The sequence below is a fragment of the Seriola dumerili genome, unplaced genomic scaffold (genome assembly GCF_002260705.1).
Source record: "Seriola dumerili isolate Sdu_G_001 unplaced genomic scaffold, Sdu_1.0 BDQW01000478.1, whole genome shotgun sequence".
Taxonomy (NCBI): domain Eukaryota; kingdom Metazoa; phylum Chordata; class Actinopteri; order Carangiformes; family Carangidae; genus Seriola; species Seriola dumerili.
In genome coordinates this window covers 6042071-6066689 of record NW_019174733.1, presented here as the reverse complement: position 1 = coordinate 6066689, position 24619 = coordinate 6042071, and the positions used below count along the sequence as shown (strand labels likewise).

Sequence of the window (24619 nt, the reverse complement as noted above, 5' to 3'; positions counted from 1 at the left end):
AAAAGTAAATGTGATGACTATCAGTCCTACTTCAGTTCAAGGTCGTAAATTAGTGTTTCCTGGAATTACAACTGCAGAGGAAGTGCTCTTGCTGTTGTTATTCCTGGTGAATGAACAGATGACGTGATACTGCCCTCTCCTGTACAAATAATAGTCTATACAAAGGCAGTGATTGCAGTGATGACCAAGAGTGAAACTAAGGTGAACGTCTTTGATTTATGAAGGGAAAATAAACAAACTTGCTATTGTCCTGATGTAACCCTAAAATTCAACATGGATCCTTCTTGATCTGTTGTCTTAAGCGTGTGAATTCTACAATGATGATAAGGGGGGGTCAACTATTTCTCCAGGGTGAAAGCAGTACAGCATAGGCACATGCTTCAGTGAACTGAGGTGTTGGACACACATGTATTTTCATATTAATCATTGACCCAACAGGTAAAACTCCCGAATTCCTCAGTGATAACAAAGAGGATAGCTATTATAAAATACAATGTAAAGTAAAAGACTACTTAATCGCCACACCAAATGAAATAATAAACACTATACTGATGTCAAAATGTATCTCTACAATAACTAATCCTCTGTTGTTTCACTGCCCATGACAGAGCACCAATGTTTGCTAAAATAAGATCATGTATGACATTTAATATTGGTAATAACATGACAACCTAACATTGGAACTGAAAGTGTGCACTATCAGCTAGTTAACATTAGTTAGCTAAACTGTAACTTAAAGCTAAAGTTAAAAACTAGCTAACATTAGTTAGCTAAATTGTAACTTAAAGCTTATGTTAGAAACTAGCTAACATTAGTGTTCATTCATAGATACTTGACAATATCTAATTCAGAAACTCTGAAGTATAAGAAAGTATATTAAACAAGCTAAATAGTCAAGCTAGTGAGGCAGGCAGACCAAACTACAGTCCACTATAGGGTGTCACAAGATTCTTCCAGGTATAAATATGGGAAATATATTGTAGTATTTACATTTACATGCAAGGAGATTATATGAATGTTTTAACCACCAAACTATTGTTTTTACTTGTTTTGGGGGGAGGCTGATTTAAAGACTGATTTAAAGTTGTGGGGTGTGGGGAAATAGACCTTTTCGGCTTCTGAAGGGGGGGGGGCAGCATGCCAGAAAAAGCTTGAGAACCTCTGCATGGAGTTTGTGAAGGGCTCATGATGACATTTACAATTCACCGGAATAAGCTCAGTGGAATAGCAGCTTCCAGAGCCGTAATTTATCCAGCGCCATTACTCTTCACTATCTAATCCCCTGTCAGGAAATACTGGATGTGACTTTCTTTCTATAGGCGGGGCTTCAACTTTGGGACCCTCTTCGAAAAACTATATGCAACGCAGCGCAGCAGTCGCTGGTTGAACTTTGACGGATAACGGCAAAATTACGGTACACCACACTGATCTGCAACCAGCCGCAGTGATGGGTTTGATTAAGTTTACGTGTGCGATCATTACAAGAGCGCTTTTTATCCTGGTCTCCCTGATCGGGGTCTGGAGGGTGACAACGGTGAAGAGTGATCACTACTGGTTCCTAACTGTCCTCTTTCTGCCGCTTGTCATTGAAATGATTATAACTCTGAAGAGGCGAAAGGGAAAAGATTACAAATGGTAAGATGAGGTGCATGCAAATAAGTATTGGTAAATATGTTGTAATATTGTAATTAACAGTATAGCCTACTTGGGTATCCTTGGGGTACTTAACACCTTGAAAGTAAGTTATGTATTTTTTGTGTAAAACTTATCACAACTGTTGGGTTTCGATAAATTTCCTGAATAATACATTTAGACATTACGATTTCGTTATCTCTTCCCTGCCTTCACCCCTTTCCCCAACTCCCTAGGTACCCTGCATCCTGCTTGTCCCTCTGCTGCTATTGTTTAACTGCTCCTGGGACAGTGAGGATGGGGTGGTACTCCTTCTACTCCCCCGAGCAGTCTTCCTCCATGGATAAACTTAACCTTTAAACAATATTTCATTCTCTTGATGTGTATAGTTATTTGTTGAATCATTAATATCAGCTTACATTTTAACATCACATGTAATAAAAACCAGTGCGATGTTACACTGCACATTTGTTTCCAAGATAAGCATACACCCACTCACTAAATGTTATCATCCTGTTAACTTATTTAGCCTTACAAGAAACAGATGTTTGTGTGGGAGTATCCTGGTATTCAACTGAAAGCAAAGTGACAATGAAATACACGGTCGAGGGCTGCAATTGATTCATTTCATTATTGATTAATCTGCCAATTTTTTTTAGATTAGATTAATATTTTTTAGATTAATCGTTTGGTATATAAAATAAGACAAAAAAGCCCATCACGACTTCCCAGAGTCCAAGGTGACATTTTAAGTAGTTTTGTTGTGCCAAGCTTACAGCCCAAAACCCAAATATATTCAATTTACCCACTTTATCAAGTCCAGTAGTCAAGTAGTCATTCAGCTCTACACAACTGTAATAATCACTAACCAATATTAATTGGAGAATTCATTCTAGGCATCTTCACTTCTTGTGCTGACAAAGCTCTGTTGGTTGTCTTCCAGGTTTTCTCCTCCTATCTTTCTGTTTCTCATCAGTATCATTCCCTCCATCTGGCTCCTGGAGCTCCACCACCGGCAGAACAAAGTCAGCGAACCTGTTGAGGTATTCCACGCCAGAAACAGAAATTCTTATTCACTATGTAACTGCTTAAAACAACCGTTCTCATGTTTTCTAAACACGAAACCTAATGACAGATGTTGGTGGGTGGGAAGGTTGCAAAAACTCCAGCTCTTTGCATGTAATTCAATAATTTCTTGATTCCATCATATACTACATTTGCTTTTAAACTTTAAGGTTATGAGTGTTAGCTGCAGTGAAAAGTACAAGTAGCTTGTGAAATTCAGCCTGTAAAAAGCCTTTGTCTCTTTTCAGTGCAAAAAAATCGACTACTCTTACATTCGTAGTGTGGCAAGTCAGAACGAGACCTTGAGAAACCTCACGTACCTGGAGGTAAGAGTGAATGAATGAAAAATTAATTTGTCTCTTATGATATGCCTGCAGAGAACAGAAATGAACAAGAATGAAAACAATGATTCAGATTTTTTTAATCATGTATTTCTTGGAAATCACTAACACTGCAGTTTGGATTATGGACACTATGTAAACAAGAACTCCAACTTCCAACATAAAGCAATTGTCACTCACTCGCTTTGGATAAAAGTGTCTGCCAAATGAGTAAATGTAATGTAAAAGCACCAATCTCTCAAGAAACTCTCGGGAAAATTGCTTATGTATCTCACTTTACTGTGATTGTACTGTGATTCTCAGTTCAATCATAGCTCTGTCTTGTTATCATCATCATGAGGCTGCCGGGAAGTCAGACTCCAGGAAGTCACTGCCCCATGCATAGAAATAATCATAAACATAACCTCCCTGTATACTACCACTTATACTCTTGTGTCCATATATCATATATAGGAAATTTCTCTTTTTTTTTTTTTTTAAAGCCAAATGTGAATTCAGCGTTTAACTGTTGCTGTCTAGCTCTTCAATGGCGAAGTTCTGTCTGTAAATCTGATTAGAAGTCAATGTCAGGGTAATATGGGATCCCATAGGACACTTACTTGGTATCCAAGGAGCAGATTTTCAGATAGATTTCCAGATTTCCAGTTTTGAGTGAATTGGGAAGGGATAACCATGAACATCAAGGGATTAAAAGCCGGATGCAGCTGCAGGCCTGAGGAATTCAGAAAGAACTCACCAATGGGCAAGATAAGGGATATTCCCACAAATACAGATCTGGATTCTGCTAAGGTACTCCTCTCTTCCTCATCTCTATTTTGAGATAAGGTTATTGTGCTAATAACAGGATTGATGTGGGGGTCTAAAGAATCTTAAATGCAGCCAGCAAGAAAATCAAATAAGTAATTTGTTGACGGTTGATTTGTTCAAAAGCATTCCTATTTTGCATATAAAATCGGAACCTACAAGAGATTTTAGTTTTATCAGTTTCTCCACAGTCAATATTAGAGTTCACAGTTATTTATTTTCCTAATACAATAATAATTTCTGTACAAAGGAATCCTTCATCATGATTCAGATGATGCATGTCATTAGTTGGGTTATTTACATGCTTAAATGCTCCTGTGGAATTGCTTTGAATTTTGAAGTGATACGAGGAGTTTTAATTTAATACATTACAACTGGAAATAACAGGATTAAATATGTGACATGGAGGTGAATATTTCCAGAGATCTGGTCGAGGGCAGAAAAACAAGAATTTCAATTTTGCTGTAATTAAGTAAAAAAGTTATGAGTCATTCAGTCACTGAATTCATCAAGACAATTGTGTAAAGAAGCAAGAAACCATCAGGCTTTATACCTACACTGAATACCACCAGCATAGGGGTGATAAGTGATAGTGTTCCTTTAAAGCTGCATGTAGAGAGAAAATAAGAGGACCAAGAATTGACCCCTGAGGAACACCACAGATTAGAGAAGCCAAGTAAAACAACATGTCAGCAATACATACAAAGAATCTGCATTTAAGAAAACCACTCACTGTGCAAGATATCCCAGCCCACTTTCTCAGACAAACTAGTAAAATATTATCGTCACAATATCAACAGCAGCACTTAAATCAAGATGAACACAAATGTAACTGTCATTGTGATCTGATGGCAATAGGAGCCGTATTTTTGCTTCGCCTCAGATTAAAACCAGTCTGGAAGTTGGCTTTAGAGACAGACCTAAGAATTAAACCCAGTGCTGCAAAATGTAAAGCAGCCTGGTAAGCATTATTAAAACCATTTACAAAGTCATTAAAATGAGAGGGCAGAGACTTGCACTGCAAACTGCCACGTATAAAACAACAGACTTCTTGATGTGAGCAAAGCACTAACATCGACATGAAAACTAAAATAAACTACACTCACTTTGCAACCACAGCAGTAGTAATGCTGAGGAAATTAGGAAGGTGTGGCAATAGATCGCAGTCTAACACACACAGTTTCTACCATTAATAGCAAACATAACAGCCTGAAAACCAATATGGTCAGTAATAGTGAGAGGAGACCATTTGAAATAAGTTGTTATATAAACCACAGCTAGACCACCACCACACCCATTTAGCCCAGAAGAATTAAAGAGCTAAAATTTGTTGGAAGGTTTTGTGACACGTTAACACATTTTTGGTTTTGGTCTTTTCAGAGGATTTTTTGTCAAAAGAAAAATATAGAACATCACCAGAGACATTCTTTGTATAATGACTTATTGGATAAGGACTCAACATTTAGCAGACCAAGGTCCACAAATGCTGTAAAAAGTGAGGTTTGAACAGCAAGTGTCACCAAGTTAGTATAAACCTCAATGATAAAAGGGATATTAAATCTAAACTGATAGAGTGATAATTACCCAAAACAGATAGCACTGCATGAGCTGAGAACTACCTGACTGAAAAGATGCAGCCGTCCCAGAACACCTCTTAAATTGTCGACAAAGAAATAACTCTGAATCTCTCTCCCTTGCCCAGAATTTTAAGCAGGGGTTATCAGCTGTCTGTGCCAATGATTGGATCCTGGCTCTTCATCAGATCCTGCTCATCCTCCTCATCGTGGGGAAGTGGCTGCTCCCTCTGGGAGGCGGAGTCACCCGTGACGAGCTCTCACAGCTTCTCCTAATTTTTGTTGGCACAGCGGCAGATATCCTCGAATTTACGAGTGAGACGCTGTCAGATGTCAAGTGGGTGTCTAATCATAGGCTATTGCCTGTTTTTCATTAATATGTTTCAGAGTTTTCTACATTGCATGCATACGAGTATGTTCACACTTTTAGGATTAAGTTACCCAATCTGTGCCCCCATATCCTATCCCTGAAGTATTGACATGATATCAGTGCATTAACTGAAAAAAAGCAGCATCCCAGCATCATGGGACTGACTTTTACTATATTTTCCATGTGTCTTTTGCAGAGACAATAGTCCTCAGCTGGTTTACATCGTCTTAGCTGTGTGGACTTGGAGTATGTTGCAGTTCCCCCTACATCTGGCCGGTCAGTGTGTGTTTGTGTATTAAACCAACAACTTTTGTGTGCATTATGCAGTTACGGCTGTGTATTGTTGTACATAACCTCCTCCCAGTGTGGAACAATATAAAGGATGTGTTTAGAAATTGGCAAAACATCACTAAAAGTCAACAGCATCCACACCAGTGCTGTACATAAACAGTGAAAGTCAGTTTAGCAGAAATCACTTGCTCAGCAATGTCAAATTATTAACCCGAAAATCTGTTTTCATTTCCAGAGCCTTGTATAAACCACAAGAGCTTTATCAGAGACTTTGTAAAGTCCCTTCTTTCAGACTTATACGGTTCTAAAAACAGACTATCCACAAAAAGAAACAGGAATGGTATACTTGAAGTTTGTATAAATAACGTGCCTTTAGAAGGAAATCCAGTCTCAATTACATAAATATTTAAGCAGACAAAGTCTCCACTTTACATCTTGGCTGATAAGGGGAAACCATTATGGGGAAACCGTTATCAGGTGAAGCTCAACTGTGTAGTTTTTCTATGAAACTTGCTACACTGAGCACAGAAAACAATGTAAATGTGTCTCCTCATGTCTGAGGGAACAAAGTATAGAGTTTCATGAAAGAAAGAACATTGTAATTGTCACAACTGTAAGCAATTTAACAAGGACACAGGGCCGAAATCCAGACACCAGAGGCAAAAGTTCAGTTATTTACAAACAAAGAGGAACAGAGGCTTGCTTTTCCAATAATGAAAAGGCAGGAATCCAAAGTCCAGCAAACAGGCAAAAGCATCAAATTCAGGTAAGGGAAGCCAAAAAATACACGGAACACAACATGACACTCTGGCAAGGCACAAAGGAAGAGACTTAGGTGATTGGTTTAATGGGGTGCAGGTGGGGAGAGCTCAGGTGACTGCAGGGCTGATAAGTGGGAACAGGTGTGTGGATGGGCGGGGCAGTCAGGTTAATGGGAACGAGGAGGAAAGTCTGAGGACATCTGGTGTATGGATGAGTAATGGAAAGTCTGAAAGGGAGAAAAAGTGTCCTGGGAGAAGTGAAATGGGCTGGAGACAGGAACACAGGGGAACAGAGGAAGCAGATTGTGATATACAGTACGTGAATAATGTGATTAAAATAACGCAATTGTGTTCTTGGAAAAGACAACCCTCAATAATTATTTAAATTATTCATAACCGGATCCATAATAATTTACAAATGGATGTTAAAATTCTTAATAATAATTCCATTATGGTTGTCTTTACCGTCACAATGCATTTAGAGCACTTAGTGCTTCAATGTACAGTGCTCTTGCTCCTATAAATGAAAATGCTTTTCCTTCAGCATGTACAGTGTGTGTATTTGTGTTTGTGTCTACTCGTGGGTGTTCCTTTGTGTTAGTGTGAGGGTGCGGTCATGTCCATTATGTTTGAATGCCAAGTAAACACAGAAAGTGTTGACATACACGCACAACATGTTCATACATCTGAGTCTCAAAGCTCATTCTAGTCTCAGGAAAGGGTAGCTGAGAAAAGTTAGGTCCATTTAATAGCTGCCTTGGAGCTTTTGATCATATCACATGGTCTTCATTAAAAGATGGAATTTGCCCACTTCTCACAGAACTGCAGGTGTTCACATTTCCATTTTTTCCTGAGCACTTAAAGGAGCCTCTCGCCCATTGTTAGCTTAAGCACTAGCTAATGTTAGCTTCGAAATGGAGCACAAAACAAAACGTCTTTTCTTCACAGCCTGTTACTTTGTAGAGTTTATGTGCCTTATCTACAGTATAATGTTACTCATCCCACTACTATTGTGTTTCTGATGTTAGGTAAGGATTTTCGTTGTCTCAACCCCCTGCCAGACGATATCAGTGCAATAACGTTAGTCAAACACATAGCCAGACCTATCTTCACACTCTGTTTTAGTGCTGTGCCAGCACTATACAGTCAAACATAGTCTATAGTCTCAAATATAGTTTTTAATCAAACCATAACAGTGTAACTTCAGTTACCTCATCCATCGACATGATGCTGGTCAATCACATCCAGTCTTGTGATTTAATTTCAAACCTCTGTTCTGGGTTAGGCTTTTAAATTCAGGTTAAAACAACTAAAGAAAGAAATGATATCAAATAAAGTATTTGTGTCTCTGTTGTCAAGTTTGTGACTTCAAGTATTAACTTACTGCCAAGCTGGTTGTATGTTTCCTTTAAAACAGACACCAGACACTGAAAATGTAGACCAGTCCAGACAAAAGACAGGAAGGAAAAGCTGGTATAAAAAGCAAATGTAATCTGTAGCAGATTTCCCCTGCTCTTGACAACTTCCCAAACTTTTTCCCACTTTCCTCCTTCCATTAACTTTGTCTGTTTTTGTCTCTTTATTTTTTTTTTAAAGTGGTCACCAACAAGCCAAGCGGTGAAGGTGAGCAGGGCACCCAGGAGGCTTCCCTCTTGACTAAACACAGTACAGACATATGGAGCATCGTGGAGGCATTATTCATCCAGGATGGGCCTTTTCTAGTGGTCAGGCTCACCGTCATGACCTACTTCAGCATCTTCCACCAGATGCTGGGTTTCTTCGCCATCAAAAACTTCCTGGTGGTCATACTGAACCTGTACAGGTTGGTTGTTATATGCCAGGACTTCAGATCTTCCAGCAGTAGAACCAACAGGGACATTGCTCTCCCATGAGTTGAGTGAGCCAGCCCAGGGGGAAGACGGGACGGAGAGATGTTACACCCAATAAGGAAAATAAGGAAATGCTTGCTTTCTGTTTTCTGCTGACAATGTGCTTAGCTTAAATCAATAAGTTGTGAATGATTAATGCTGTTGGGAGCAGAAAACTGTGAGCACCCATTTCCTTACATTTGCAAGGGGATGAAGTTGTCAAGTTAACATTCCACATTTGACTGCCTAGCATCAGACTTGTTTAAAAGCTAGTACTTGTACCCTATTTTTTCACTACTTGAGTGTGTGCATGAACAAGCTGGGCTAAAACCTGGTTTTAGTCATATATGAAGAGACCTAGGGAATCTAGAGGCTTCACAGAATAACTGATGAGACATTAAAATAAAGGAAGCATCATATCGAGGACACGGGGAAAAATGAAAACAAAGCAAACAGGAAAAAGGTGTGAGGTGAAAAATATCCTTAAATCACATTAACAGATAATACACATTCCTACGCCTATTAGCACAATACATTGTATGGAAGTAGTCCCAAAGGAGCACAATCTGCTTATCAATGCAGCACCAACAGTAACTGAAGTCTGGCTACTGTTTGAAAAAAGGACTGGACAGATTCCTAATGGTGTGATGTCTGCCACTGTGTTGAGCAGAAGTGAGGGCGGGGAGATCAGAAAGAGAGGAAGACAGAGAGATGCACTAGATGACACAAAGGCACATGAGTGTTGACAGATGCTGAGATTGGAGAACAGTTTTTCTGGTCTTAATCTAGGCAGGAAGTTAAAACTGTGACTGTGAAAACATCCTGCCCTATGGTAGTTGGCTGTTTGAAGAAAAAAAAAAAAAAAAAAAAAACTCCATATCAGCACTGGATAAGGATTTTGTTTCAGTGAAGTTGACCATGAACTCTTACTATTTTTTTCATATTTAAATGGGCAATAACTCAGGAAGTCAAGTGGGAAAATACCATCTTTCCAAATTTAGACTGATGTTATTTTGAACCTCTTGGATAATTGCCCTTTAAAAAATAAGAAACGTGCTATTCATAGATAAAAAATCATTGTATCTTTATTGTTATTGTTTTTTTTAACGCAATCCTTTGTACTGTTACTCTTGGCCAACGTGGGCTGCCATTTGTAAGTTTATGACATCCTTTTGTGCAATATCTTTGAAAATAAAGGGACAAAAATGTACTCAGGTAAGCAACTATGTTTAAGTTTAAAACCATGAATTATTGTAGGCTTTATAATGCCAAAAGATCGGTATTATGTATCCCTGGTTCATGTGAAGATGTTTAGAAGACATTCTCTACACAAACTGTGCATTTTAGTTTGTTTTTGTCATGTTATCTTTTTAAAAAAAATTTTATTCTAAATATCCCCAAAATTGCATTATGTCCAGGGCTGTCAAAGTCCTTTTTCTAAAATGTCATAAAATCATTGTTATATATCACAGTCTAATTAAAAGAATCCATACCATTTTAAGTGTTTTTATATTATGTATATACTGTATATATATATATATATATATATATGTGTGTGTGTGTGTGTGTGTGTGAATGTTAAACTGCTCACCTGACACCAACAACAACAAGGGCTTACCTTACAGTACCAGCTACTTACAATGTTTAAGATAAAATCTGTCTAAAAAGGGAATTTCCATTGTGCTGTTAAATATGACCCTCTGTCTCCCCACTGTGGACATCAGAGTATTAGCAGTTGAATTGATAATGTCATGTAGTGACAACTTCTGACAGTGAATCAGTGGCAGACTCTGTTGCCTCATACAAATTTTATCTGAGGTGTTGCATCAGAATCAGTTTTATTTGAATGTAGACAGGCTACAGCAGCTACAGATTGTATCTAACTGTTATTGTCAGTATCGCCTTGTCTCTCTGCCATTCAAATTTAAAGACATTGCACAAAACAGGGTTTTTCAAGCAGCAAAATTTGAAATACGAGAAATTGAACCTGCATCATGACCACAGTGACTGGCAGGCCTGTTGATACAAGCAAGAAAATTTGACAACATTAAAGTTATTGATGTTATCTGATTCTGTAGAACATAGGATACTGTAGAACGGTGCTAGTTTCTAATCTGTACTGGAGCTTTTTAAACCTTGTTAACATGTCCATGTGATGTTTTTTTTAAATAATAGGCCTGACTGCCTATTTAAACCCAGGAACTGCAGTGAACCAATGACAGTCTCATTAAACTGATTCAGACAGGGATTCATATGTCATGCATTAGCACGACCACTAACACTGTCAGCCAAGGCCAGTTGCCAGCTAACAAACAACATAAACAAATGCTAACTTCGCTAACTGTTCTTATGTGTCTGCTAGTCGCCGATTTTGGTGCGCAAAAGACTGGCTCAAACATGTAGCTGAGTCTCTCTGATGTTTCCTCCACTAACTATCTGGACACACACTGCTCTTTCACTGGTCAGCGAAACCTTGTCAATACAGAGAGCAAGAGTTTGCATTAGCACAGCCACTAACACTGTGTCAGCCACTGCCAGTTACAAGCTAACAAACAACATTAACCAATTAAGTACACTTACGGTTTTGATACGTCTTCGAGTCGCCAGTTTTGTTGAACAAAAAACTCCTGAAAAACTCAGAGTCTGGCTCTGACTGAAGCTCAAACGTGCCCGAGTCTCTCCCATGATTCCTCCACTGACCATCTTGATAGCAACCGTGTTTCACCTGTTAACCTCGCGCAAGCAACGGTGGTGGGCGGGGCAAAAGGCCTGGAATTTCTCAATAAGGAAGTAAGCGTAGTGGGCGGGGTAAGATCTTTCTCATTGAGAAAGTAATTGTAGATGTACGGAGGTGTAATGTATTTACTTGAGAAAAAAAAATCTGCTCTGGTACTCTGAATTAACGAGGTTATTATCTCAGAACTCTGAGATATGATCTCGTAAATTTAGAAAACCAGAGGATTTTTTCAAAGAAAACTTTTCTCAGAATTCTGAGATAATCTCGTTAATTCAGAAAACAGAGCAGACTTTTTTTTCTAAAGTGAATGCATTATGCTTCAGTGTAGATGTGCTTCCAACCTCAGTTTCCCTTTGTTTTTCACCTTTTAAAGAAAATTAAAATTTTTATATTGTATTTTTACATAGTTTAAACTTTAAAGTAAAATTATGTGATATGTACATTCTGAACATCGTCTATTTACAAAATACTCCACAAGTTGTAAGAAATAAAGACAAAAAATAGTTTCAAAAAGAAAAATTGCACTTGCTGGAATTAAAATGTGATGGGTGAAGCACAAGGTCAAGCATAAAGCTAAGATCCAAGATTTATTTCCATATGTAAAATTAGTACAAATAAAACCATCAAAAAAAATCAATACATATATGAATTACACAAAAATTAATTAAGATGATGAGTTTAGACAAATTAGAAAACTAGAAAAATACTATACTTACGTGAATTAGATTTTTTTTTTATTTTTTTTTTTTATGTGTTTTCTCAGTAACCATAGGTTTCCTTTTGCTGTTGGAGAGAGATGGGTGACGTCTTGTGGCAACTGTATGAACTGCATCATTTCACTGGCTCCTTTTTCCCTCGTTTTCTACCTTGCCTCTCACACCCCACCCACTCACAGCCCAGTCAGTAGCTACCTGTTGTATCCCGTAACTCAGAAATCAAGTTTATCATTAAAATAAATTCTGGGGGTTAGGACTTGGGTTAAACAGGCGCTTACAGGAAAACAGTGTGTTTCTTTCAGGGTGTAATATGACACCGTGCATGGGGCTGGGCGTGACCTGACTCAGCTTTAACAGCCAGACAAGCCCAGCCCTCCAGGTCTTGACACAGGTTGCATTACACTGTCGGGTGGGGCTTTTATTTGGTATCCACGCTACACCCACTCACTCTTCGCGTGAAGACGCACGAAGATAGTAGGTATATAATCGGACGGTGTACACCGCGGTCGCCAGCTGCTTATCCATCTCTCCATCTCGCTCCTCGAACTCCGATCGTCCGTCATGTTTCGCTGTGGGATCGCCTACCCCCGATGCAGGTGGATCGTGCCCCTGCTGCTGCTCTTCGCCATTATTTTTGACATTATCGCCATCGCCGCCACATCGGGATGGGTGGAGGACGAGGACGGCAAGTCTGACTACGCCAATATGTGGGAGCGGTGCCGAGGCAGGAATGACGACTGGGAGTGCAAGTCGCTCATGGAGTTCTGTAAGTATCGGTTTACAGGACACATTAACACACAATAGGTCGCTGAAACACCGACAACAAATAGCGAATGCTGTGATAATAGGGAAAATAGGCTACATGGTTAAACAGAGCTAATAACATGACCGGATTCACTGCATGTCTCGCTGGGATGTAAAATTCAACATTGGCATATTGTAACTCGAAGGACTCGACCTCTGACAACAACCAAAAACTCCAGGCTGAAGGGAGGAGGAAGGCCTACAGTACTGTAGAGACTGAACTTTGGTCTTCACTGTTATTCCCTGGTCTTTTATCTCAGCCTGGACAAAAACAGTAGAGAGGAGGGGGGTTTAATGCAGGTCGTTTATAAAAAGCCTCTTTTCCAAGTCAAATGTAATTGTTCGGTGCTGAGGGAAATACTTATTGAACTTTCTTCTTCATTTTAAGCTAAGTGTATTTAAATTGCCCAGTGTTCAGTGGGCTTTAAGGCCCAGCATACCAATGTCTCCAACAAGGAGAAGCTTTAAAAAAAAAAAGAAAAAGAAAAAGAAAGAAAGAAAGAAAGAAAAGAAAGCAATTCAAACACAGGTACTCCCTCCTCATATGAGTGCTAGAAGAGCCAGGGGTAGAAAATGAAAGCTACAGAAAATGGACAGAAACTTGTCACATTTGTAAGAAAAACTCAAAACAGAAGGTTAAAAGACACAACATGGGCTTATTATTATTATTATTTCCTTTAATTTGACCTCAGATTTATATAATCAAAAATAAATTGATCTGGTTAAAAAGTCTAAAAGCCCTTCTTAATAAACCGACTACTGCTAGGAAATATGCGATGATTTCTCCTTTATCAGATTTTAATACACATTGTGATTTAATACGAGCTGCAGGCCAGAGTCATATCAGACCGATGCAGTAATACACTGATAAAATCTTGTGTAACAGTCAGTGGCAGTGCATTCCCAGCCATTAAATCTCTATTGATGTACTTAAAGGCTCTTCTGTTGCTGCGTTTATTCTTTCTTTTAAAACTTGTATTGCTACTGCGAGAACTACTTCTAATATCACTAACAAATAAAACATCTGGGATCTTTGGATACTTAGTTGTCCACAAATAGTTTGTGATCTCCATTCCACACAAACAGGTTGAGAAGCAGATTTCCAGATGGCTGGATACCTGTCAGACATGGAAACACAGATAAGACTATTTATAGACAAACGCTTAATGGGTTTTGTTGAATAACTGTGAGCAGATCAGACTTCTGCTCTCACTCTCTCCCCCTCTCAGGTCGTATTTGTGTTGTTCCACACCCAAAGTCCCAAACAAAGACAGCACTGTTGCCCTTATCAGATACTGTGGAAGTCGCCTCGCTAATAGCGTGTAGCTCTGTATTGTGACCTGCAGAAGATATAAATGTTCTCTGAGACACGGGCAACATTACAAACATTTCTATCGTTCATTTTAGTGAATTTGACCAGTGTACACACTCTTCCTCTGCACTAAGCATACACTTGTATCAGAGGAGGCCATGTCACAGCCAGGTTAATGGTAGAAATGCTTCTGCAGAGTCCTTGATCAAAGGTCTAATGATCCAGTATTTCAAGATATTTCTACATAACCTGAGTGCTAACCCTTGAATCCCGATCTCCAGGCTGTTTGAAGCAAGCCTTTGTTGACTCCTGTCAAGCTCTGCTACACAAATCAAAATGATCTAATATGTTACAGTGTTGGGCTGCAGTCAGTTAATTGATTGAAATAAAATTATATTTGCAAATATTTTGATAATTGGTGAATTGCTCTGGTTGGGTTTCAAGCAAAAATGGCAAATATTTGGTGATTCTATGTTCTCAGATACATTATGGTGGATTAAAGTTTTGAGGAAGTTTGACTGTCAGACAACACATTTCATGACGTCAGCTTGTGACTCAACCTCAACACTTATTAAACACAATTTTTTAAAATATAGTTCCTCATAATGTAAACTGTTGTGAAGGTGTTGCCATAGATCCAGGCTGAGACCTGAAAAATACTTGGAAAAGAAACTTGTTTTCTCATTTGAAGTTTCAGATCAAAAAGTTTTGTTCTTTGTCTGAGCTGTGCGCTGCTGCTGTTTCTGGCTGTGTCTCCTTTAGTCTCAGCAGGACTTAAGTAGTCAAACAAAAGACAACCACCGCTGCCAGAAGTCCACTGGCTGGATGTTTGATGCATTTTTGCCCTGAAGTTCCTCTTAGCATTCTTGTATCACAGCTCTGGTCTAAATACTTGTGGGGAAACGTTGGTGAGCTAAAAACTTGGGAAACAAACACGACCAGCGCAGATGATGTGTGCGGATGTAGGATGTAGTGAATGCTGCCATCAGACCGAACAGACTCCCTGTCATTGTCTTCAGACCTCTGCTTGTGTAGATGGGACGGATGTTAGTCAAAGAAAGTGCAGCTTTGATATGAGCAGCAGGAATAAACATGTTTTGTCCTGCATCATTGGGACAACATTTGGACTGTAATTAATTACTAGGTTCATGTGATATGACTCACCGCACAAGGGTAGGGTGATATGACAATATGTTCCATGAAAGGAAATAAATACCTTAATTAAATTTGGTGGATTATCCAAAAACAGGCATTCCACCAACGAGCCATGCAACAAATAATGCAGAAAACCATTATTTTAATTATTGGTTTATCTGCCAACCATTTTCTCAGTCTTATTGTTTTGTCCAGAAAATGTGAGAGTGATGAAAAATAGTGGCGTCAAATTCAAATTCCAGTCCAAAATCCCAAAATATAAATTTTAATGAATATAATATCTCAACATTTGAGAGACTGAAACCAGAGAAGAACCAGAGAGAGACTGAAACAGTTAATCGGGTATCAGAATAGTTGTTGGTTAATATTTTGTTCATTGACTGTTCGAATGATTGTGTCAGCTCTCAGGAGATTTTCTCCATCATCCACTCCTACATGAACGACCAAAGTCCTCACTCCCTCACGACCACCTCTGTCACTGAATTTGTCAGCTGATTTGAAACTGTGAAAGGTTTTCATTTTTAACTGAACAAGTAAAAAAAAAACCACTTTCTTAAGTATGAATTGAAGCACTGGTGCAGCTCCCAGAGCTGCTGGCTGGGCAGGTGTCCCATTAAAATCTTTTCAAGGAAAGCACGGGGTGTCGACTTGATCCCTGCGGCCTGCATGAAAGCCTTTTTCTAAGAGGTTTGATGAATATTATCCTTGACTTTAAGACCAAAGCTGAAGGTTTTAAAAAATTAAAAAAAAATAGAAATCTCCCCAGTTGTAGAACAAACGCATTTGTTGGCGCCAAGGCTTTATGCAATATGTGTGGGAGAGTTGGCGTGTGTCTGCATTGGTAGAATTCATAAAAGCCTTGTAGTAAAGCTACAGGTAAGAACATGTTCCTGCATCTGCACTGACTGAGTAAAAGTGTTGCGGTGCGGCCTAATCTCTTTACATTTGATCAGAAGGGGAAAACAGATGTTGAACAGCTGGACAGCATTAAACAAGGGTAATCAGGATGGGCAGCTCTAGTGTTCACCTATGACACACAGGCACACACCCAGATATTTTCACGGTGGATACACTAAGTGCCGAACATTTCCTGGCTTAAAACAAAAACAAAAACACAGGCGTGAGGACACAATACAACAATGCTAAGCTGTAGTACACACACACACACACACACACACACACACACACACACACACACACACACTGATGAAGCCTGGAACATCTGTATGTGTGTGCACTGTTGCTAATGATTTAATAAAAAGAAAAACATTTGAAGAAAATACAGAATTTTAATATAAATGCACCAAGTGGAGCCCATTCCTTCCGGTGTTTTTCCCATGAATATGAATATTTTAATTTCAAATCCAAACTCTCCAGGTTGCACATCACTATCTCCAGTTTGTGAGCTCGAAAAGTGTAGTGTAGACGCATCTTTATCACATTAAAATGTTTTTAAATTCACCACAGTGCAGATGAATTATAACTGTGTCTCAAAACCACAGCTGGAATGCTAAGCTGATCATATTCAGCGTTTTGTTTTTATCCTCATGTTTCTTCGTGTTCCTTTAGGAGGAATAACAACAGTACGTTTTAAAAAGAAACAATCAGGCTGAATCTGCAGTAAGGTTTTCATGGTAGTAAAAGTGTAGCAAGCTAATTTCTGCCATTGTATGATACGTCTTTGGCCATAAGTGTCATGCAGGCGATCATGGTCTGTGGGAAAGTGAGTCTTCTGGGATGGCTGTTATCAGTCACATGTTATTTTGCTGGACAGTCTAATCTGGGAGAGAGATAATTAAAACAAACTGTGGTGTAGCTGGAGTTTGTCAAATTAAATGACATTTTTTTTTTGTCTGTGGGTGTATGACCGCACTTTAGTGATGATAGTTTTCACTACTCAAGAGTGACGATATTACAATCATTTGTATTTGCGATCATGTAATTCATTATTCATACAATCATAGCGTAACAATGTGAAATCATGATCACATTCAGTCACCAGTATGCATATAAAAACTTTTACAACAGCAGTGTATCATTATTTTAGCGCACATTTGTTCCCCTTGTGTGCAACTGTTACTTTCGCACTATAATAATAAGTTTTATCATTTAAGCTCAGGATGAGTGATTTAGTTGAACTGGTCCTGACATGACGGTGAAGAAAAGTCCACGGCGTAACGAAAAGTAACAGTGTGTTGCTGGTTTTTCTTGAACGCCACTTAACATTATTGTGCATAAAGGAGAAGCTCAAACCAGTAGAACTAGTCTGATGTGCGTGTCTGTGTGTGCATGATGAGGGAAAAGCCTCAGGCCGAGGCAGGTAGGGCAATACTTGGAACACAAACATACAGGTGTGAATAATTTAGGGTGTTGGCTGCTCCTGTAACAGTGAATTGGGTGTAACAGTGTGTTGAAAATTCACACAGTGGGCTTGGCAGGAGTCATATGCATAAAAATGTTAGGAGTATCTGCATCAGTGTATGTTAGCTTAATCATGGCTTTGTGTGGTGAAATTTGACCTGTGTGTTTAAGATCAGACGCACAGGGTGGTTTTTATTTTGATCCCACAGGGTACGATAAACCTGTTCAGAGCACAATCAAACTTCAAAATATGTGTTTTAAGAGGACTGAGATATTTCCTAGCAAATATTATTATACACGGTAAAAGCTGCTCTACAAACTGTGTGAGTTGCTCTCCGCAGGCTGCATCGGTGCCTCAAGGTACTTCATAATTATAGAGGCCGTGTCCTGAGAGCGTCAGGGAGTTGACGACCGAGGCGAATGTGTTGTGAAGGGTGTGGCGGGTGTGTGCAGCAAGTGGACCGCTCCTGTCTCTCTCTCTCTCTCTCTCTCCCTCTCTCCATATCCTGCTTGAACCTTAGTACACTTGTGGAATGTGCCGTCATGTGTCCATGCTGTAAGTGGTGTGTGTGTGAGAGAGAGAAAGAGAGCGAGAGAGAGCTGCAACAATGACTAACGACCACACAGACACACCACATGATAGATGACTGATTTATTCCTAGAAAAAAAGCCAAAATAATTCCTACCTAAATCTAACAGTCACCCACTTACTATTCAGACAGAAATAATGATGTTATAATTGCGTCATACATGAAATATAATGTAATAAGCAGTGGTAACATGGTGGTGTAACATCAAGAAAGAAAGAAGTGCTATGTAAATATCTGTGTTAATAAGGCACTGACCCTAAAGTCATCTCATTTTCCGTCACAGATCCCTTATACGTCTATTCCATTTATTTCTAGCATCTTATAAATAGAATATTAACTGTAAATAAAAATATGACACCAGCTTTTCTGCCCTGAGTAGAATCTGCAGGTATTTATTATGTTCCCACGTTTCTAGTGGAAAATATATTTGTGCCTCTACACTAGCAGTGTCACTGTGGTGTAAAAACATATATTGTGTCCACTTAACGTTTCAGGATAAACATGCCAGAACTATTGTTTTAAGATTGACCACTATTTACAATTCAGTTTATCCACTGAAACGTTTGTAGACGCCCAGAGGTCGTCAGAACCGTGTGATTCCTAAAAGCCAATTAAAACACATTACAAGTTATGACTTAAGTGTTTATTATTTACATTTGCGAGCACGTAACTAATTTGTTTGTTTGTTTGTGTTGGACTCCAGCTTGGGCCCAGGCTGTGGCTGCTCTGATGATCATCGGCCTCATCATCCTCATCATCGCCTTCATCATCTCCTGTGTGGCTCTGTGCTGCTCGCTCAACATCAGTCTTCTGCCCTTGATAGGAGGACTGCTGATTGTTGTTGGTAAGACACACACACACACACACACACACACACACACACACACACACAGAGATATAAAGATTTTAAGTAAAAATTTAAGGCATGTGAAATGTGGCATCCAGACTCACCTGGTTTCAGTTGTACTAAAATAACTGAGATGAACTGTAAGTGATAACAAAGGAGCCTCAGTTTTTACCAGTACAGTACAGTGATATTCGATCCTCAGAGGACATTTTTAAGCTTGCATGTGTTAGCTTTAAAAGGTTTAGCAATTTAACTGCATTTTCAGGGAACAGGGGATAGGAACCATTGCTGCCGACAGTTTTCATTGAGACGACTCTTTACTTTCAAATATGATTTTTAATTGCGCTGAGCCACACTCTAAATTCGTGGTGGTGGCAGATGTCTCACAATCTTGGTACGTGAAACTGAAACTATCTGCATGATACCACTAGTGGTAAACACAGCTGGGAATCGTTTGGAAATTGTAATTGTACAATTCAGGAATGGATGTTCGGTAGGAGCAAAGCCGAACATGACGATGTGTGCAAATGTGACGCAAAACAAAGAAGAGAGTGATGAAGTGGAAAAAGCAGAAAGCGAGTCGGACGTTTTCGATGGGAAGAGGGAAGGGTGAGGTTTTGGTGAGGCATTACCGCGGCTCGTTCTGGCTTAGTGTATTCATCTGACTCAGTCACCCCATGCAGACACAAACGCACACAATCATACAGCTTTTGGCTGCCAAACTCACAGGTGAAACAGCCGGTCATAATTCACAGGCAATGTGATGTCAGTTTTAAATGTGCTGGAGGGAGTTTTGTTCAGTGTGAAATTGCCTCACACTGTTGTAGCTACAGAGACATTTAGCACTTGGCTCCTAGAAGTGACTCATATATCAGTAAGAATGTAGAAAGACAGAGATAAGAAAAGAATAATGAGATCATAACTACACTTCCAGTTTCCCTCCGTGGATCATACAAATCAAATTCAGATCATTGTATCACAGTTACATGATTTTTACAGTGGATGAAATATTCAAACTCGAGACTTGGTGTTTTTTTTTTTTTCTCTACTATTCCATCAAATTGAAATGTTCTCGATATCTTTTAATGCACATTCCCACACTTTACCGACATATAAAAGGTATCTTCAGAAGAGTTTGGGGTCTCTACTACAAGCCAAGATGAAGTTACGTGGGTTTGGATAAATTTTGGCTGTGGAGCAAAACTTTGACTGATCAACCAGCACTGGAGGGGTTAAGAGGTTTGACAGCTGCATAAAGTCTTCTGGTATTCTTAAGCTTTTCACTCATTTAAAGTCATGTGGTGACTGTTAAAGACACATGATGACTAAAAATGTGTGTCTAATTATTCAGCTGGTGAGCTGCAGTGTTTTGGGTAGTAAAATATAAATCATTATTTTTTACTTTTTGGCACCAATTCCTCAAACTTTGGCACCAAAATAAACACCACAGAATATTTGTAGATATCACTAATCAGAGTTTAGAACTGCAGTAATTAGTCGATTAATCAATTAATTGACTAGTCGATTAGTGGATTGGCAGAAAACAGCAACTATTTTGATGATCGAATAATCATTTTAGTCATTTTTTTAAGCAAAAACATCAAATATTTGCTATTAACTTCTCAAATATGAGGATTTTATGCTTTTCTACATCAAAAGTGAACAAATCAAGACAATTTGAAGATGTCACCTGAGTCAATGGGAAATTATGACATCATCGTCATTACAGCATTTTTCACTGTCCTCTGGCATTTTTTAGACAAAATGAATAATGGATTAATAGAAAAAAACAACAGACTAATTGATAATGAAAACTATAAACCCTCTATGTTATGCATTTCAAAATAGTCAGCAGTAATGTGGAGGATTTGTAGCGAATGGGCCAAAAATAAAGTTAATATGATCATGTCACTCCTGTTGGGTGAATGGTGACACTCTCCTGGCCTCACAGGACAAAAAAAAAGCTGATAAAGTTGTTTGAGAAAAAGCCAGAGATAATCAGGGTTCTTTTTGATGAAATCAAACCTGCCCTCGGTCTCTCAAGAGCTTGTGACCTGCTTTTGCATGACGGCATGAATGGCTGAGCAAAGTAATTTTTTTAAAGACAGTTCCAGAAAACTGTACCATCGGACAAATCAGCGTCACACCTTTCTTGGAACAACTGACAGTCAAGCATTAGTGCCAACACTGTGTCACAGTGTCAGGTCTGATACCGAGTCACCTCCATCTGTTGTGTTATGTTATTCTATTGATGCAACTCTTCCACACCCTGCTGTTAGCGTCAGTATCGTCTGTTTGTCCAACCAGCTGCATGACAGGCTAAATGGTTTCTGTTTACTCATTTCCTAATGGTTTTCTAACTTATTATGTGCTGGAATTCAATTTTTATGAGCGAGTTTTACTTCCGTGGTGAAAACTAACCAATCAGAAGAGATGTCAGTGATGTGGCTCACCTGGTAGAGCACTTACCATGAAGGCTTCGTCCTAACTGCAGCGGCCAAAGGTTCGAGTCCAACCTGTGGCCCTTTGCTGCATGTCATCCCCTCTCTCTCTCTCTCTCTCTCTCTCTCTCTCCCTGACTTTCCTGTCTCTCTCTCGCTATCGAAATAAAAGCAAAAAATGATTAAGATGAAATTTGAAGGTTGTTAGGGCTTATAAACGTTTTGCACATGGATGCGTGCTGCAGCTTATTGAACAAAAAGAAAAAAAAATGTGTGTTTTAGTATTTACCACCTCCGTTTCCTAACCTTTTTCATCTGTCGCTCCCTGCAGTGATTCTCCAGGTCATCGCTCTGATCGTCTACCCCGTCAAGTTCAACGAGCAGATCTTCGAAGGTCACTATTACTACACCTGGGCCTACGGCTTCGGCTGGGGCGCCACCATCCTCTGCATCGGCTGCGCCATTCTCTTCTGCTGCCTGCCACGCTACGAGGATGAGCTGACCGGCCTGGCCAAGACCAAATACATCTACTCCTCCGCTTAAAGACAAAACCTGCACACCCACTCAACTGCAGCCATTTCCAGTTTCAACTCTGAGCACGATCTGCGCTGGCCATTAAACATTTTTACACTGTCCCATTTCACCAAAGATCCACGATGGCTCGGCTCAGTTAGATTTGGTTCAACGGTGGAAAACCCCTCCTCTACCATCTGGGAAACAAGGGGTGGTTCTTACAGGAAGTGGACTGTGGATTTGATGTTACATCTGCTTTAATATATAGTTCATATATATATTAGATTAAGTAACCATCATAAATGGTTTCTGCCATATTTTTTCACATTCTGCATTTGAGTAAAACATATTCCTCATTTTATCTGTACTTTTTTACCTGTAATTCTCAATGCAAGATCACCCAAGTGCACTTAACCTAAGGGATGTCATTTAGTGTAAAGAATAACCTTAGCCTGATTTATCTTGGTAAAAGAGCAATCCAGACTAAAATACTTGCACAGGATGCAAAAGGAATCGTTAATCATCATCTGGTTTAGTCCTGTGCGTTAAAATGAGCTTTTCTCAGTTCTTTCTTTGTGTGTCTTTTACTCTGTATGTTGCTGTGCAGGTAAGATGGAAGCAAAGGCTTGGACTGAGCAGCTGAATGTAATCTATATATATACGGAGATGTATATGTAGTTTAATAGTCGTGTTTGCACCTTTTCATGCATTTTTTTTTTTTGTTGTTGATAATTCTCATCTGCTGTTTCCAAGAATTTTATGTTCTTATTGACTTATTACCAAAGGGGTATAACTGTGGGAGTTTGCTGTGCTGTCTTTGTATCTGTTTTGAACACTACTAAAAATATACCACATGAGTGGGCACAGCAGTGTGATGGCTGATATGATACCAAGGAAGCAGCAGTCGTTGCTTGTGTGTCACACTAAGCTGGAAGCTAAATGTAGATGATTTTCCATCGTCTCGCTCAGAAACTTTCTCAAGTACTGACTTTTTTTCATAATATTTCCTTCTAGAGGAAGTGTTTTTTTTTTTTTGTTTTTTTTTTGTTTTTTGAATTTGTGGCAAAATTATCAAGAAACCTGGATCCACAAGAAACCTGGATCCATCTTCTGTACGCAACAGTCCAAACTCATGCGAGCTGCCTTGTTTAATCATGATGTCAAATGTCAAACAAATTGGTTTAAAGGGAACAATATAAACTCAGAAGCTCATGTCTCATTGCCTCAAAGTAAGGGCATTCAGAGAGAAGACTAAAAGATTTTTCATTAGAATTCCTTGGAAAGACTTTCAGACACAGACACATGTCCAATCATGTATTTTCTAAAAGCATTTGTAATTTTCAATTATAATGCTGTAGCCATTTGCTGTTTGATGAGACACTTCTGACTTCTGTGTGTCAAACTTGTGCCTTAGATCTTCAGTGTTGTGTCGTCGTATCCTTGAGTGTTTTTATCAAACTGGGCAGTCCGGTTTTCCTGACTCTTTATTGTTAACAGTCAAAGTCCACAACCCAACCTAAGATTTTCTGACTTGGAGTCTTTCAAGTTGTTGATGCAGCTAATTGCTGCAGCTAACAACTGCTGACATATACAGCACCAGTCAAAAGTGTGGACACACTTTCCCAGTCAAGTGTGTCCCAAGCTTTTGACTGGTGCTGTAAGTTTCACCTGAGGATGTATAAGGACAGATTCAGGCAAGTTTACACTTGAACAAACTGCCTGTTGTGTCTCAAAGTTGAGTTGAAAGACGTGTTTATCTACAGGCCTAATACTATTTGCAGCGCCAGCTTTTTTTTAATCATCATTAGTCACTGTGTGGGTATATACTGTTCTATTGAGACTGTCTTATTTACTTTCACCCACTTCTGGAAATCACCCAGCTATTTTTCTGCTGTAGTATGAATTGATTATTTTTGGTAGTCTGTGTATTTTTATTCAATAAAGAGTTTCTTTTTTGAAGAGGTTACATTTTTTTGACTGTTCTTTTTTTTCAGTGACCGTGTTTATGTTTGGAGGGTTAAAGATGGAGGAACAGGAGAGAAGTATAAAGAGGACAAAAGGGAAAAGGGTCATTTGAGTTTTTTGTGTGCATGCAAACACTGTCAGCGAAACCAGCTGCTGCCTGCATCTACAGTACAGACTATAGGTATGTTTACAAGTTTTTGTTCTTTTGGCTCTGTGCACATTTAATTTGAAATAAAATAATGTATACTGTATTAAAGTGCCAAGTCTCAGCTTTAATTGAAATAGGTTTACATCAGTATAGACTTTGGTTCATACACAAGGAGCTCACAGGTGGAGTTGTCTATCAATACGAGGAGTAAAGAGGTGACCATGCAAATGAAGAAGATATTAATGAGGCTAAAAATAAAAAGCAAAAATCTGTCAGATATCAAAGTGGTTGGTTTGCCAAACTCAGCAGTTGTGGAAAGTTTAA

At 39.0% G+C, this 24619-nt stretch overlaps 2 protein-coding genes across 2 annotated transcripts; both read left to right on the top strand.

Moving 5' to 3' along the window:
- Positions 1–1371: 1371 nt before the first annotated feature.
- On the top strand, positions 1372–10187 carry LOC111235294 (transmembrane protein 26-like). The gene is made up of 6 exons (XM_022763707.1): positions 1372–1635; positions 2576–2675; positions 2946–3023; positions 5545–5753; positions 5983–6062; positions 8435–10187. The coding sequence occupies exons 1-6, from the start codon at positions 1448–1450 to the stop codon at positions 8728–8730; spliced, it is 951 nt and encodes a 316-aa protein (XP_022619428.1). The 5' UTR covers positions 1372–1447; the 3' UTR covers positions 8731–10187.
- Positions 10188–12534: 2347 nt separating this feature from the next.
- perp (PERP, TP53 apoptosis effector) lies at positions 12535–24148 on the top strand. The gene is made up of 3 exons (XM_022763754.1): positions 12535–12925; positions 19085–19225; positions 22001–24148. The coding sequence occupies exons 1-3, from the start codon at positions 12721–12723 to the stop codon at positions 22210–22212; spliced, it is 558 nt and encodes a 185-aa protein (XP_022619475.1). The 5' UTR covers positions 12535–12720; the 3' UTR covers positions 22213–24148.
- The last annotated feature ends 471 nt before the right edge of the window (positions 24149–24619 follow it).